At 34.9% G+C, this 16824-nt stretch overlaps 1 protein-coding gene across 3 annotated transcripts in view; it reads left to right on the forward strand.

Moving 5' to 3' along the window:
* The window catches only part of LOC137930896 (GATA-binding factor C-like), a 121167-nt gene extending 104536 nt beyond the window's left edge, over positions 1–16631 (forward strand). For all 3 annotated transcript variants that reach the window (XM_068774246.1, XM_068774248.1, XM_068774247.1), the window contains 3 exons: positions 13934–14147; positions 14574–14713; positions 15386–16631. In XM_068774246.1, the coding sequence (XP_068630347.1) occupies positions 13934–14147; positions 14574–14713; positions 15386–15412 (381 nt within the window). In that variant the 3' untranslated portion in view covers positions 15413–16631. The remainder of the gene's footprint in view (positions 1–13933; positions 14148–14573; positions 14714–15385) is intronic.
* Positions 16632–16824: the final 193 nt, after the last annotated feature.

A 16824-nucleotide genomic window follows, 5' to 3' on the forward strand; every position in this document is an offset into this window, starting at 1 on the left:
GGCGCGAAACATTTAAATTTATCGTATTCCATAATTGTTTTTGGAATGAGCTATGGAAAAAAGTATAGTAAGAAGTGTTTGATATTGTAGACTCGATGTATTGCTAAATGAACAACGCCGTTGTTACACTTATACTTCCTATTATCACTACTTCGAGGTTTTGATATTTTGAGCAGTATTTTAAAAAGCTTGGGGTTTTCAAAAATTACTGGCCCGTCGTAGTCTAGTAGAAAAATTAATAAATTAAACGTATTTCAGACATCATTTTATTTATCGACAAAAATTAGTTTTCTGTTTCATACATTGAAAGACTTAAATAATACTTGTGGTTTATGGATTTTTTTTGTTTATGTTCATCCTATGAGATCTTTTATTTATTTAACATTGTCGTCAAATATTTGACAGCAAGTTACAGATGTTTTACCTTATTATGAGCAAAAAATATTTTTTATTCCAATAAAAACATTACTCGTTGTTTCAAAAAATCAATTTTTACATGAACAATAAATACTTTATTGATAATTGATAATAGTTATAAGCGTGTTGCATTCCAATATAAATAAATAAATTAATGCAACATATTGATCACATAACACAGGGTGTCAACAGATCGAAAAGAGGTGAAACAACCTCGAAGTTTTTAACTGACAAATGAGCTTTAAAACCCTTTTAAGCCTTCACACATATACCGCTCTGTGTATTTGTAAAACAAACAGAACAACAACTAAAACGTTACATTCATAACCAGACTTATAACCAAGTCCGTGCTCTTCATATAAATCGTTGATGTCGATAAATTTGGCGGGTGAATAAATCGTTTTTTCAATTATCCCGAGAAGTAGCAGCTGTCCGCGAACTTGGACTACTGCGTCAAGTATTTATATTTATCGCGAACTCTCATCAAAAACAACACTGCTATTTATATCGATATAGTTAGTTTTTAATTGTTAAATGTTTGTTAAACTTTAAAAAAATGTTTTTTTTTTCTATTTAGGTATAGCTATATTCATCGATTTTTCACATACGTTAATTCGAACTAGTTTATTAAATTTCGAATTTTTATTTATTTTATTTTATACTAAACGCTAAATGTATAAGCCTCTTGCAGTGCAATAGAAAAAACAAACATGATTTTTGTTTCTTTTTATTTTTACGGCGCATCAACGACGTATATAGATATTTACAAAAAACGTTACAGCAAACCCTAAAACTAGTTTATACATTAATGACAGACGTGCACAACATCCTTATTTAAATTAAATACTATAAAACATTATCCTTATTGAAAGTAAGCAAAACAAATAATAGAACATAAAGAAATACGGAATTAAAACAAAAAGTGTAAAATAAAAGCAAAATATACAGTAAATGAAAAATAGGAACAATGTAAGTTTTTTTAATGAGTATTTACTGTATTTTATACATCAATTTAATGACAACAGTAAGCAACGATGAAACGTAAAAATAAGTTTTGTATTTTGTACGCTCTCTAATAATAATGTAGTATACGACTTTTCATGTATATTTACAACTATTCTTACGTTTTTTATGTATTAATTTTTACACAATTTATACTATTGAAAAAAACCTTCTATTTTAACCTTTAAAATTAATGAAGATAGGAACAAAAATCGTTCAATTTGCCGCACCGTTCTCAAGTTTTTTGCTTAGCATTTGCATTTTTATTCATAAAGAATATATGCGAAAGTTATGCACTAAAGTCACCAATGTAGCTCGAAGAATTTCTCGTCTTAAGTGGCAGTGGGCGCGGTACATCGTTCGAGCAACAGAATACTAGCACGAGATAGGCTCCTCACCAGGCGGAGCAACGACTGAGTTAATCGCGGGAAGTCGGTAGATACGGACAACGCAAGACAGTTCATCTTTCAGGCCTTTGTCTTGCAATAGGCGTCTATCGGTTGGCATGATGACGATGAAAACTTATGACAAAACACTTATCACTATCTTTGATTTCAACCTAAAAACATTCAGCGATGATATTAAGAATAACTTGTTTACTTATACATGTATAATTTTAGTATTTCCTTTGTGCTGAAAGGTGAGGTAACGCATTCGTGTATTAATTTTAAAACAGTGTGGTCGGATGGGTTGCGCGCAGTAGGCGCCGGCGGCGAGACCGATAGCTTCACGTACTAACTACGCGGAACTAATTCACTGACATCACAAAAAGTAACCGCTTTTTGTCTTTGCATCACTAAACGTATATTTTCGACAGTCGCCTCGAGGGTGGTTATTTAGGGATCCACAAAACGAATTTACCGAGGGTTCTTAGAGATACGCAGTTTAATAACATCATTTTTAACTTAAGCAAAACAAGACTTTACCATTTTATCGTGAATCCTTTAATCCTATATAATAAAATCACTTATTCGCCAAACTTACGCAATTACAAAAGCGTACCAACCAATCGTGGAAGGTTCTTTCAAATTTTAGAAAACAGAAAGATCAAACAGGACACACAGGCCTTGGCCAGGTAAATAGGGGAGACGAACATGCTTGGTCACGACCTTCAATCTTCAAAAAAAAATGCTGCCATGCGACCAGAATTTAATAATTTCGCCGCTAATATGGCAGATATAAATATAATACTCAGATCTATACTATGTTGTATAAAGAGAATTAGATATTAGAGGGGCCGGAAAGTTATGTCGTTTCTGTCGATAGAAAAACAGATTGAGTTTTACCGCTCAGGCAATGAAAATTTGTGTACTAGATGGCAAAAGGTTGTTAATAATGCAGGTGAATATATCGTTGATTAGAAATAAGAACTCGTAAAAATGTAGTTTTGTGAATTTAACTTAGGAAATCGACATTACTTCCCAGTCCCCCTAAATAAATCTAGTGTATTGAATTATTAGTTTTAGATTCGTTGCCGACTTCAAATACTTTGGACTATGGTCAACTGAGAAATAGATTACATACATTATTCCATATATCAAATTGAAAATATATCTTTTAATATTTTTGTTTTTTAAATTCTGCTGAACCCAAGTTCGTTTAACACATACCTCTTTCAATTTTAAACCACTAGAATCCCTTTAAGAAACACTCGATTGATTTTATATGATCCGTTGCTTTTGTGCATTAAAATATGAACACGTGTCTAAGTGTGTAGTGATCTTATTGTTCGTCGCTAAATTTGTAATTATATATAAATATACAATTATTCTATGCGATATATGTATGAAATTATAATTGCGTATATACTATTGTCAATTTTATTAACCATATGATTAATTACTTTGATAAGTTGTCTGTGGCACTTATGTTAAAGTAATGATACAACTTTTGTCGGTAAAACGCTTCATTTTCATTCTCTTCATCGTCATCACGATTTTAGCCTAATGACGCCCACTGCTAGGCGTCCTCCATAAATTTTTATTGCACTGATCGGAAGCGGCTGGCATCCGGCCTCTTCCGATCTTTACAAGATCGTTCGTTACCTTTGGGGTGAACATTCTGGCCTTAAAGCCTCGGCACTATTTGTTCCGCACGCCAAGTGGCCTACTGCCACTTTAACATCCACATTATATTTAGATTAAAACACTGAGTCCGACAATCTATTCTATACCTTTTCTATGTTTTGCCAATGGCAAAAGCTTTTTGCCAGTTGGCATTTCTAGTTTCTTTGAAGGGAAAGGGCGCTGAGGGTGCTTTCTTAACTTCTCTATCCGCTCGGTCGTTTTTGTGACCAGATTGATGAGCTAGGGCCCCCTAGAGAAGAACTTGGCTTGGGCTGACACTCGATATACGCGTTTAGCATTTCGATTTGAAGGTGCCTGAGTGGACCAAACTTCAGCTCTACTGGTTGGTATCATTAGATTATTTAATTCTAAAGTAGTATTCTTTTTTTAAAAACGCTTTCTCTTACTAACCCTATTTAATATATTATATATTTCTGAAACCATTGATATTTGGATAGCACGTAACATACATTATTTAACGGCAAATGAAGTATATGTTCACCCCTTTAAAGTTCTTACACCAATCATCAGTAAATCAAAAAATGCCTTTGAGTAAACTATCAACTTTTAAACAATATTCGTCATTCGCAAAGAAGAAAAAGTTGGCTGACTACAGAATTCCGTCTGATTCTCCGTAGTAGCGCGTGTGTGGCGGGTGTGCGACGGCCCGGCGGTGGCCGACGCGCCCAATTGCAAACGCGTACGTTTATTTTTCCCGCTTCGCAACATTTCTCCTGTCTTCGAGGCCATTTCGGGTTTTAATTGCGACTTTCAACACTTGACTGATTGGTCGAGAAGTATTTTAATACGGAATCGTTCCTTTTTAAAGCAAACCTCTGTTGAACGTCGCGTGAAAAATTTTAATCAGACATTTTAAACTGAAGTATTTCTATAAGAAATTACGTGACGGAAAATATAAAAAAGTGTTAACTTCATTTTTAATTAGCACGCTGCTCAGTTTTTTTTCCTGCAATTATGAATCTGGCTATCCATGTACAATTTTCGCACGCTTAGAAAACTCATTGTAGACGTATTTGTATTGAATAATGCAATCCATTTTAAAATACAAGTGAGAAAAAACCAAGTGTGAAAAATTACTGTATTTAGGTATTGTAAACTATCGCCTTTATTTATGGAATAAATTTCAAAAATCTTTGAAGCGTGGCATACGATGTAAGCGAAATGCGGGAATGTTTTAGTTATAATCGATATTATATTAGCCAGTTAATTTGATAATGTTATTAATGTTTAAGACTTATTCACGATAGTTTAGACGGTTGCGCTTAATGAACTCGACACCATGTTTCACTACACGGTAAAGTTGCAGAAGCCGGGAAATATTAATCAAATTGAGTATGTTGGTGCAATTTGCATGCCATGCATATTATCTGCCGTTAGACATGGATGCATCGGGTGTTGGCCGGGCAATTGTGTTGAAACTACGACGTTTCGAGTCATTAAAACGTTAAATTGACTCCGAGATTAAAACGATACAGAAGAAGTGGGCGAAGAAATATTTCGCAATGCTCCGACACAATTGTTGTTTAGGTACACATAGAAACGTTCGATGTTAACCGATGGATAAAAACGAAATTCGCATGCGATAACACGATCGGTTTCAATTGAGTCATTTATCGTACTTTTTGCCCGTTAATGGGTGTATCGCATTTTTTGCCGTGTAATTGGTTGCTAATTCTCAAGTTTTGTCGTGCACTCGTACGCCTGTCTAATTTATCTGATCTTTATCGATTGATTTACAGCTACGCGGCGTGTGCGCTGCATTTCTCTCATTTCCTGCGCTGGATTTATTGCATCTCGCGGGGAAGTTTTGTTACAATTAACACTACACGTTTTCTATTACTTACTATCTCATACTTTATAACTGCATGAGATAATACCTGGATTGCGTACGGAAACTTGAACAATTTGCTGGGCTTGATTTAGCGCAAAAATCAATTGGAAGTAGAAATAGTATTTGAATTCATGGTTTCATTAAAAACATAAGCTTAAAGGTCTGTACCTTTAAAATCTTTAAATTGAATTGTTTATTTATTGACCTAAGCTCTATCAACAGTTATTGTGGTAAACTGGGTGTTATACGTATAGCACTTTTATCATAGTAAATAAAAATTAATAACTATCTTTACTTAAATATGTAGTTTACTAGATTTCTGATATCATTTTTTATTATTGTATTATATATTTAATTCATTATTTTAAAACTTAGCAAATGATTTCTCCAGTCATTCAAATTGCAATTAGTTCAGTTTACGTTTTTACTACATTGTATTTGTACGTATAATTTTAAAATTTGTCATCATCAATATTTTGAAGCTGGAATAATTATCAGCCGCAGGACGTTGATTGGTGAACATTGGCCTTTTCTGTAGATTTTAAACAGGACCTGTAGAAAGTAACCTGTATCTACCGTGTTCGTATTAACTCAATAAGGTCCACCTTACGGGTCCCTTTTTTTTTTTGACCCCCGCTATTGGGGGCCTCTCGTACCCCTATTTGTGGTGGGAGAGGGACTTTATTAGCATTTAATTTATTCACTTAATTATTTTATTTTCATTTTCTTCTCTTTCATTCTTCACATAATCTTTCATTCTGTTCTTTTATATCACAATTCTGCTTTCTTTCTCTTTTGCTCTGTTTTACCATTCTTTCATCCTCTTTTCATTTTACATTTTATTAATTTCTAGTTTTGTTGTATCACATTTTTATCTTTATCTTTATCACAGTTTAATATTATTTATTTTTACATATCTTTTTTGTTTTTGTTTTTGTTTGTTGATGCCTGACTTTTATTTTTTCTATTGCATATTGTCTAATTCTTTTGCAATAACTGAGGAATTCTTTCATGGTTTCTGTTCCGCCTATCAGGGAGGCTATTGACTCCTCCTACGGGTCTTATTCAACCCTTGCCAGTCCAAGGACTTTTCTCTAGAAATTTATGGTTTCAGCAGCCATTAATTCTACACAGTAAGGGGCCTCGTCCCTGCCATTTCAACTTGCCAATCCGTGAATATATGGCTCAGTTAATTAATAAAAAAGACATTGGTAAATAAAGTTAAAGTATTAAAAAAAGTATGTGTATAGTATTTAGTTAAAAATTTGTACACGAGTTTATAGATATGCGTAATAAAGGGCTTATTGCAACAATTGCTTTCAATGTACATAAAGCTTTCTCGCTGTTGGAAAAATAACATCGGGGCCGTGTGCAGCATTTTCCATGGTATTGTAGTGCGAGCCTGTTATTTTCCCATTTGGCTGGCTTTATGTCTGTGGTTGCGGCGTCCCGATGGCAGATAGCCTCGCTCTCTGATCTAGAAACCTAACGTAATTATTCGCACGCATAGCGGAGTGCATCGTGTGCTAATATATTTTTTAAATTCGTTGCTATTGTGCTTTTACTTCGAGCTCTTTTTCTCTATATTTTATGAGCAGATTTGTTGATAGACCATTCAAAATGTTTCTTCGAGGACAAGAACACCTAGTTTGGGTAAGAAATTTGATTTGGAAATATTATCATAATAGTTCACTTTCGCGTGTTAAATAAACAAGGCAGTGTTTAATTCCTTGTTTGAACTCTACGTTAATGTGTTGAGTTTTAGTACATTTTGAGAGTCTGATTGAAAATAAGTGTAAAAACTTTAAAGGGGTGAGTTTAGTCTTTTAGTTGCTGTCAATTAATGTTTGGAACACAATATCCAAAATCAATAGTTTCAGAAATAATAAATGACATAATGATCATAAAGTAAGATACAGCGTTTTCAAGATTCTAATTACTACGTATTAAAGAAGTTATTGTTTAATATATGTCCTTGCAATTTATGTCCTACAAGAAGTCGCATAAACTATTTCCAATTACCCTGTATGTCTGGTAAAATAAATGTTAATATTCATGAATCGAACTTTTGTTTTATACAGTTTCTATTTCACTTTATCCAAATTATATCAGATATATGTAGCTATGCAAAGTTAGTGAACGCCTTGGAAACTAGTTTTCACTGAAGTTTCATACGATCGGTAAAAGCGAACACAAATGCTTTATAAAATGTCTGCCAATCACGCTAACTTAAAGGCAGTTACACACTGTGCTCGGTAAATATAAAATTTCAATAGTTAATGCTATAAGTAGTTAAGTATGTACTCACCATCATTTTCATTAAAGTTACTATTTATTGCAATCCTTCAATTAAAAATGACCATAACGATAATATTTAAATATTTAATACCAAATGATTTTATCTGTACTTACTTAGTTACTTAATTACCGATCTTTTGATGTATTATAATAAATATACCTCACTGTCTTAATACGAACGTGTATGACGATTGTGTTGTGATAACAGTGAAACATCAGTCACTTCAGGCCTTATTGACAAGCTTTCAGTCACACAACGGACTATGGAGAGGGCTCTGCTTAGCATTTCAGTGGCCAAGCCACCTAGCCGTAGGAACCTCGGCATTCTGGAGCGGAGATGACATACCACATATGTGTGACGTCCACTCACAAGGTGGACATATGGACATGTTAATATCGTCGGAAGAATCTAGATGCCGGCTGCTTCAGGCCAGTGCTACTGGAATTCTATGAGGGAGGCTTATGCCCAGTAATGGACATCTTGTTGCTAAAATGACAATGATGAGAGATATTCAGTTTAACAATTAGGTAATGAAACATATCATACAATTATATCATAAACTGTGATAATTGTAGACATAGAAGTCTAGATAAGATAGAAGATCACAATAATTTTAGCATTACAATCAAGTCAGTCAATAGATTATCTATATAAGGATTCGCTCGCTAATTTCCGGTCTAAACAAAAAAACCCCGTTAAGAACAGAGATTTGTATTGGTTTATGAGTAAAAAACCTATTACGTACATCGAAATGGTCTTTAATACAACTCGCAATAAACTAAATTGTGGTATATGTGTTTTAATAACGTATAAAACATTAAAGTTCCGTCGACGCTCCGCATGTATGCAACTTGCACTGGAAACATTTGCACGATCACTACAGGTTTTAAAAAGTTTGACCGTTAACCTAATAAACTTCTTTATTTGTTTGCCCACTTTCAAGACAACACTTTATACACAGTCGAATTGATGTTTTTTAGAATTCATAAATTAGTTTTTCGAAGTGATAATTATCGAAATGGTATTTTAATTTTTTTTAACTCGAAATATTTACTTTAATATCAAAAGTAATCGATATAGGTACGATATACAATTAGAAGTGACCATGTAGTACTCAGAACTGATGACTACTGGAACCTTAAGGTTCTGATGAGGAAATTACGGATTGACAAAAGTAGTATAGGACATCCGCCTACGAAGTGGACAGATAATCTTGTTGAGGTCGTCGGAAAATGCATAATAAAGACCTCTTCCAAATAGTCTTAGCAGAACCGATGGAGGCCTATGTCCAAGCCTATTAACATGGGAGAGATTTATTTAGAATTTTCAATTGTATATATACAGTAGTAATAAGTAAATAAAAAAAAAAACATTATGAAATATGCTGTTGTGACCGCAAATATTCGCTTTGTAAAACCCGCGCGGACAAATCTTATCATAGAAATTGTATACTCGGTTCCGCAAAGGGAAACAATCATAATTACGCGAAGAAATATCGCGCAAGGGAACGAATCCGCTTCCTTGCTGTAACGATAAACGCACTTTACATGCAACATTCTGCCGTCATACGTGGGACTATGTCGGGCTACTGCCTGTATCCGTGATAAGGCAAGGACTTGTTGGAATAAAGTTATGGATACTTATTAATAAGCTTTGCCTGTTCTACTGGTTTTCTTTATAGTGTTTCTATCTGTATGCCTAAAAAAAACGAAAAAAATTGTAGAAGCTCATCCTGGTTTATTCTTAAATATTTGAAATTATTTAAAGTAATCTTACAAATAAAAACTCAATAAAACATTATTGTAAATTTTTAAATCGAAATAAATTAAAAAAAAAAACTCATCTTGTAAGAACATTATTTATAAAAATTATTACAATCATTCTCCGTCTAGACATCGAAAACTCAAATTTAATTAATTTAATTGTATCTTGCATTTCCAACCAAACAAATGTGGATTACATTCGGCGAATAACGAAATTTTGATTTCTTTATTATAAAGATATATGGTGATTTATTATAGTATTTATTTATTCAAGTGGTTTCCAATTTTAGAATAATCATTTATTACTTATTGCGTACATAGAAGAATACCAGAAGAGGCCAATTTGTTAACTTTATTAGCTAGATCAACTTTCCTTACGCTTCTTCGTCCCTTAATTTCTTCAGGCAATTGTTCTCAGGGTACGGCTAAGTTAGAATGCCTTAAGCCAGTCGCAAATGGAACACGAGGTGAAAAACGATCTCCAAAAAATAACCGATTTCTATCGTGACTTTTTTGCTGACTGACACCGCAGCGAAAATTTTCACGATTTCAATCCATAACAATGCCGAATTTCTAATTTGGAAAATTTTCGTTCGATTTTTTTAATACAAATATTTTTTAAATAATTTTTTAAACTGGTTGATTCTAAAATCTGATTTCACTCAATGTTATCAATGTATTGTTTAATAATAGTTTAGAATGTAGTAAAGATTTTTTATTGGTTTTAGTTTGATAAACTTTTTAAATTTATTACGTATGTTAATTCTGTGGCAGTACATGAGAGTTTATCCTAAAGGCGTAAACAGTTATTTACCAATGAATTATTTTATGGAGCCCAGAGAAAAGTGTACGTATAGTTTAAATTTAGGTACAACCAATTGTTCACGAGCTGTCGAAATCAGCCAAGAGAACATCCTTTGTGGCTCGCATGGAGATGTTAATTCACTGTCGTGTCCAATTTATACGACAGTATAGTTACTCCGTGTACTCCCCTCTGACAAACGCACGTGAAGGCAGCGTGTTTGTGGTACGAGCGTACTTGTACACGTAGCGGGAACAGGTGGCGGTGTAATTAACTTCATCTAATGAACAGTTATTAAGCAATTTATGCACTCAGTCGGCAGGTAGCTTGATTTAACCACTCTGTTTGCCTTGTACATATGTCACGTGTCTATTTCGATTACTTTCAAATAATTTGGTTGCGACTTCTATAGACACATGTCCAATCATATGAGTTAGATTCTAGTTTTGATATACAGGATGTTTGGTTTTACGTATTAAAGCTATTACAGGGTGAATGTGTAGCTCATTGGTCAGTCATTAACTTGTCTAAAGTGATCACTTCGGGATATGTTTAATTTATTTATTTTTCTATTGGAATGCGTCAATTTCTGACAATACAAAGTCTAAAGGGAAAGATAGTAAGATGTAACTGATTTAAATATGTAGTAAATCGAATTCTGAAAACGATTTTTCTCACAAAATTATTAGTAACTTATTTCTTAATTTTGAAACCACTGATTTTTAACAGGATGTAACATATATTAATTGACAGAAAATGAAATATATGTTCACCTTTTAAAGCTTTTATGCCTATAACCAATCCCTGTATAATTGGAGAAGTTCTTTTCTGTAAACTCGATGGGCATTAGCGTCTCTGATATCATCATAAGGTATTAATTTTTTTTGACTTATGAGTAGTTCAAGACCTAACTCAAGATGTTCACTTCTTTAAGTATGTACTCATTGAACCAGAGTACACGGTGTACTTATAAACTATTGTACACGGACTTACGTCTTCCGCGTACGCCGGTTATGGTAGTATAATCCTTAAAAGGTCCCACATTTTGCATGCAAAGTACGTCCAGCGATGACCATTGCAAACTCAAGTATTTATTTTCCTGTTTGAATTTTTTTTTTAATTTTTGTAAAGGTCTAGAGTGAATGGATAGTCGAATGCATTTTGAATCTTAATTGTTTTAATTTGACATGAGCGGCCTATTTGAATACGGCGCGTGGGAAACGCAATTTTTAAGACTAATTATAATTCTACGCTTGCAAATTTTCTGCTTGCCTTTTAACTTTTAATTTATGATTTCACGTGACGAAATACCGTGAACTTCCACCACCACCACTACCACCATCATCATTATCATCATCATATCAGGCTATAGTCGCCTATGCAAGGTAGAGCCTACCCCAAAAATCGTTACAATGACCTCTGACTTCTCGCGACCGATATAGTTAATACATCGTCGGTTCACGTAGTAGTCGCTATTCGAGAACTTTTCGACAACAAGCGTCGGCTGGTGCGACGGGCGAAGTGCCCCTCCCACTACCACTACAGGCTAGCAATTTTTCGAGCTAAGTCAGTGACCTTGCCATGAACCAACTAAAACAAAATCGAGTAGTGTAATGTGTTAATTAGAGTATATTTAGAATTGATCCCGAAAGAACAAGGTACTGTCCTTAATGAAAGGAACGCGAAGGCTTCGCAATGACCCAATTCGGTTGCAACGAGCCGCCGAGTGCGCTGATGTTAATGCATTTTATATTGGTTCAATTGGGAGGAGCGACGGCGCGGTATGCGCGATGTGTGGGCGATTCGCGGGAACGCATTAGGGGCAGCTCCAATTGCCAGATACTACTCTTAAACTTCGTGCACCACCGGGAGTAATAGAAGTGCTTTGTAGCAAAGCAAACATTATTATTGACTAGTCAATAGACCCATAAGTGCAATGTTCTGAGATTACCACGCAATATTAACATAATTTAGTTTTAAGAATTAGATTTTAATATCTTATCACGTCAGCCTATAGACGCCCACCGCAAGGCATAGCCTTCCCCTAAAGTCCTTCCGAAGACCACGACAATCCTGTCAGATCACCTAGTCGGAGGCCGTATCCCATACCAATGGAGAATATTTCTACTTTTTGTTTTATTGCCATTTTAACGAAAAATATCAAGTATCATGTTTGCACAATGTACACGATACTCGAAATTGTAAAAGAAGATGACCATCAATTTCCAAATTTAATTTTTGAATGTTAATGACAATAATAAGGGCAGGGCACACGCACGGGCCGGGCGTAAGCGCAATGCAATCGTGCGTTTAGGGCCACATGCCGACACCAAGTTCCCTGGAAGGCGATGAATAACTCATTGTCCGTCCGTCCGTCCGTCGTGACGCACGCTTCTCGGAAACTAACGATGCAATGCAGAAAGTGACCGAGATAGTTGACCCGCGAGATGCGTGCGATGGTAGAGTTCAAATTTGGCGATTGCACTCATCCCGGGTTCACTTTTAATGCAAAGATTCCGTTTCGACTGTGGAATTAAAAATGTACTAAACTCTGGGCAGCTATCACGGAAGGCAATGATGAACCTTCTTGGTAGAGCATACGTATTAAAATAGGCATAAGCAATATCCAAAACTCATTTCAAAATTTGTAAATTCTTCAATTTCAATTATTGTACTAACTAGTTTCTGTTTCTTAGGTGAATTAACAGTTCTCCTTACGATGGTTACTAATACAATGATGTAAAATGAACACATTTTGCAAAAAGTCTATCTTTCATATTTTTTTAATGTATACTTTTTCCTGGTTGTTACAGAATAAAAATAACAAATAAACACAAATGTATATAGACAGCATTTTTTTCATGTATTCAGAGGTGTTGTGTAAAGAAACGCTAAACCTAGGTATGGTAATATATATAAAATAGCAATTCGGTAAAGTCTATGAACACAAAAATAAAAAAAAAACAACTCGAATCGCCATTACCATTGAAGTCACGGTGTGTTTAGCCTAAGTTATAGGACAATAACTCCGAATATAAAACGACACGCCACGAGGACGTCGAATTCAAATCGCTCGCTTCGATTCCCACCGAAAGCGAGCGAATGCACTAGTGCAGTGCATCGATCTAATTAGGATTCGAGTGACGTTCGCTTCACGCATGTCGGCATCGGTCACCAAACAGCTGAATATTCGCACATGACTATTGTGATACCAGTTTATGGTCTCGGCTTGCCTTTATACTCCTTAGTTAGCATTCCAAATTGGTAACACAAACGGCTTTTTTTTTTCATACCGCTTAATGTCATGTCATAGTCATAAAGATGGGGCACGTCCACACAAAAGTTGTGAGTCAAGCCGCTGCCGTTACGATTGTTAACCTCATAATTGTAATTGTCTCTCAATTACCATAACATTTAAATTGTTGTTAGGTGTGGAATTAGTTAAAAACTATTATTCAATTGTTTGTATTCGATAGACGAATGGATTTGTATAATGGTTGCAAGTAAATTTACAGCCGTGTTACGAATGCTATGAATCATCATTGATTGGGTTAGCCACTCCCCGTAATCAAATCGTTCTTAATTAGAAAGTAAAGTTTACAGTGTCCAGTTGGAGGCACTATTACGTATTCGAATTACAGTATCATTATCGCGAACAGACAGGTTTTAAAAGACTTTCTTTGTTATTTTGAAGTGTAAAAAAGTTCTGACAATCTGTTTCCTTTGTTGCAGGTAAACCGACCACTGACTATGAAAAAGGAGGGAATCCAAACGAGAAATCGTAAGCTGAGTAGTAAGAGTAAAAAGAAGAAGGGAGGGATGGGGATGGGTGGCGGAGGTGCCTGTGCGTTGGCACTTGGGGGCGTCATGGGTGACATGATCAAGCCACTGGGAGATGCAACCAAAGGGTTTGGCGGTTCGGCCTTCCCTTCCGCTATGGACTTTGGTAAGCAAACTTTATAAAAGCAAACACAATAACCACATTAAATCCATCGCCATTCTGAAAATTACATGATGATTGGTTGTAGGCGTAAAAGTTTGGTTTGGTTTGGTGACGTAGGGGCCAAACTTTCACTTCTTTGAAGCTTTTACACCTATAACCATTTACTACATATATGTAGAAAAAATCGTATTACTGGCTTATTACAGCAAACACTTTTGTGTATATGAAAAAAGCACATCTTTTTTATTAATCTATTAGTTACTCATTGAAACCTACTCCATAATATCTTAAGTAAAACAACTTTGGTTAAATATGCAATCCAAATATCTGGTCTCTGGTAATCACGTAACCAGGAAAATTTGTGCAGTGTGTTTCTTATATTGATATATCACTATTTTTTTAAATAAACATTACATTTTCGTGGTACAGGTCAGCATCAAGTGGGACTGGTGCACCCAGCCGCGGCGCACATGTCGCACTGGTATGGTGCTCCCCACCAGGGATTCGCGCCGCCGCCAGCGTCTCATAATCCCTACCACCATCATCACCTCGCACAATTAAACTCAATGGTGAGTACCACATTTTGTACAACTTTCTTTCGCATAAATACTACTTGACTTGACTGGTAGATGTCTATAAGGCAATAACTATTCAGTTATTACATAAGTTATAAAAATTATCATCAATAAAAACTAAATTAATAACTATGAATTATGGTAATAGCAATCAAAGCTGTTGACATTACGTACTAAAATTTGAGGTATATCACGTTACCAGACTAATTTGTTTGAAAGTGTATAACACAAAAAGAAATAACACACAAAGAATCATTAATATCGATTTAGTTTTCTCTCAGAACATCTACCTTGTCAAGACCGTCTGTTTACCTTATGGATGGTCTTATACTGCTTTAACCGGCTCGCGGTCTTCACTCCAAAATTACAAGGCAACAGATGCTATCTGTTATGCGCGATATGACCTGTCCACTGCTACCTCGCAGGGCTACCATATTTCTAATTCGATCTCGTAGGGAAATCCCGAGCATAGCCCTCTACTTGGTTCGTTGAGAGACTGTGACCATAGAGGCTTGAAGTGAGAGCATACGTATAAAGTATGATTGTTATAAATTCTAAAATAGAAATTTAAATAAACTGTCTGTGTAATATATTTTAGGCAATAATATCACAGGACGTGGATGTATATAATGTTGCGTGTATTTTAATGGTCGTTGCTCTTTTCAGACTGGTTGGAGGAGTGAGTACACGTGATAAGTCAATCGGATGCGAGAGAACAGTACGACATGTCGACAACACACGTCACGACGTGGTCTTGGCCGACGGCACCACTTATAGAGAGAACGAAGACATCACAAACTAGACGCTGTGATTTCACTTAGAGATGATTAATTACAGAAACTTAGTTCGTAACTTAATCACAATCCGACCCTCGACACATCACATTAATTTAATAAGACTGTTAAACTGAATTGATGTTTGTAAATTTACACAAACGTACATGTTTACGTTCGAGTCGTATGGATCGCCCGTTTTAATTGTATTCAAAACCTGGATCGATTACAAATTTATCGCGCGGACTTTGATATTTTATATTCAGTTCGCAACAAGTATTAATTTAGGAGCGTTTTACAAGAACCTTCATGAAACTAGCGAAATTGTACAGTATTATAATGTAATTTAGGGTCGTTTAATATGTCCGTTTAGATGATTTATATATTATATATATATATATGTGTATGAATAAGTAGGTATTGTTAAAAACGAGAACAATTTGTGTATTTTGTACATACATATCTTATTAAGTTATATACCGTTCCTGTATAGATTGTTTTTTCTTTTATTATTTAATATCAAAACGTGCGGATCGCTATGGGAATTGTGATGTGTTCAAGGAATTATTCCACAGTTTTGTTTTGATGTACATTTGATTTGTAGTCTTTATTGAATGAAATGCAATAGTAATTTATATAATAGTTATAAATGATGCAATTTGTAAATAATTATATTGATCCCATGCGGAACGGAGGCGTCCCGTGAGGTTTTAATTATTGAATCAGGTCACCGCTCCATTGGTTCCATTGTTTCGATTTGTGTGTCGTTTTGTAAAACACGAACATAATTTTTGTCGCTGTACCTATGTAAATTTAAGATATTGTGTGGCCATAAATTGATAAGGCGATTACATTTGGGGAAGTAGCAACACATGATACTCTAAGATTCATAAGATTTTGAAAATTTACTACCTCCTCAAACGTAATCCCCAAAGACCGGAATGTACATATGAATTGTAAATGACACTGTAGAGAATATACCTATCGATATAAAATTGTAAATTCACTCGCAGAACAGCCTGTAACGATATCCCGTACCTAAAGTTTTTAGTTTTTAAAAATGAAACATTGTGAAGTTGTGTATTTTAAATAAAATTGCAAATAAATTATCAATACATATTGATATTTAATGCGACGTTTTTCTTCCCTTTCAATTGAACCTGCACTGACCCCTACGACGAGATAACTTTAATACGTGAGTTACTATCGCAAAAAGCTTCAATAGACTAAAGTTCTGTTTGAATTCAATATTGATGGAATTGACCATTCATTCGCCATCTCCCGTTTGCCGTAAGTCACCGGATCAATTCCGCCATTCCGCAGAAAAAGTCG

This window comes from Battus philenor, unplaced genomic scaffold, assembly GCF_028537555.1.
Source record: "Battus philenor isolate CCGP_79_NKW_IND1 unplaced genomic scaffold, ilBatPhil1.0.hap1 SCAF_7, whole genome shotgun sequence".
In the NCBI taxonomy this organism is placed as follows: domain Eukaryota; kingdom Metazoa; phylum Arthropoda; class Insecta; order Lepidoptera; family Papilionidae; genus Battus; species Battus philenor.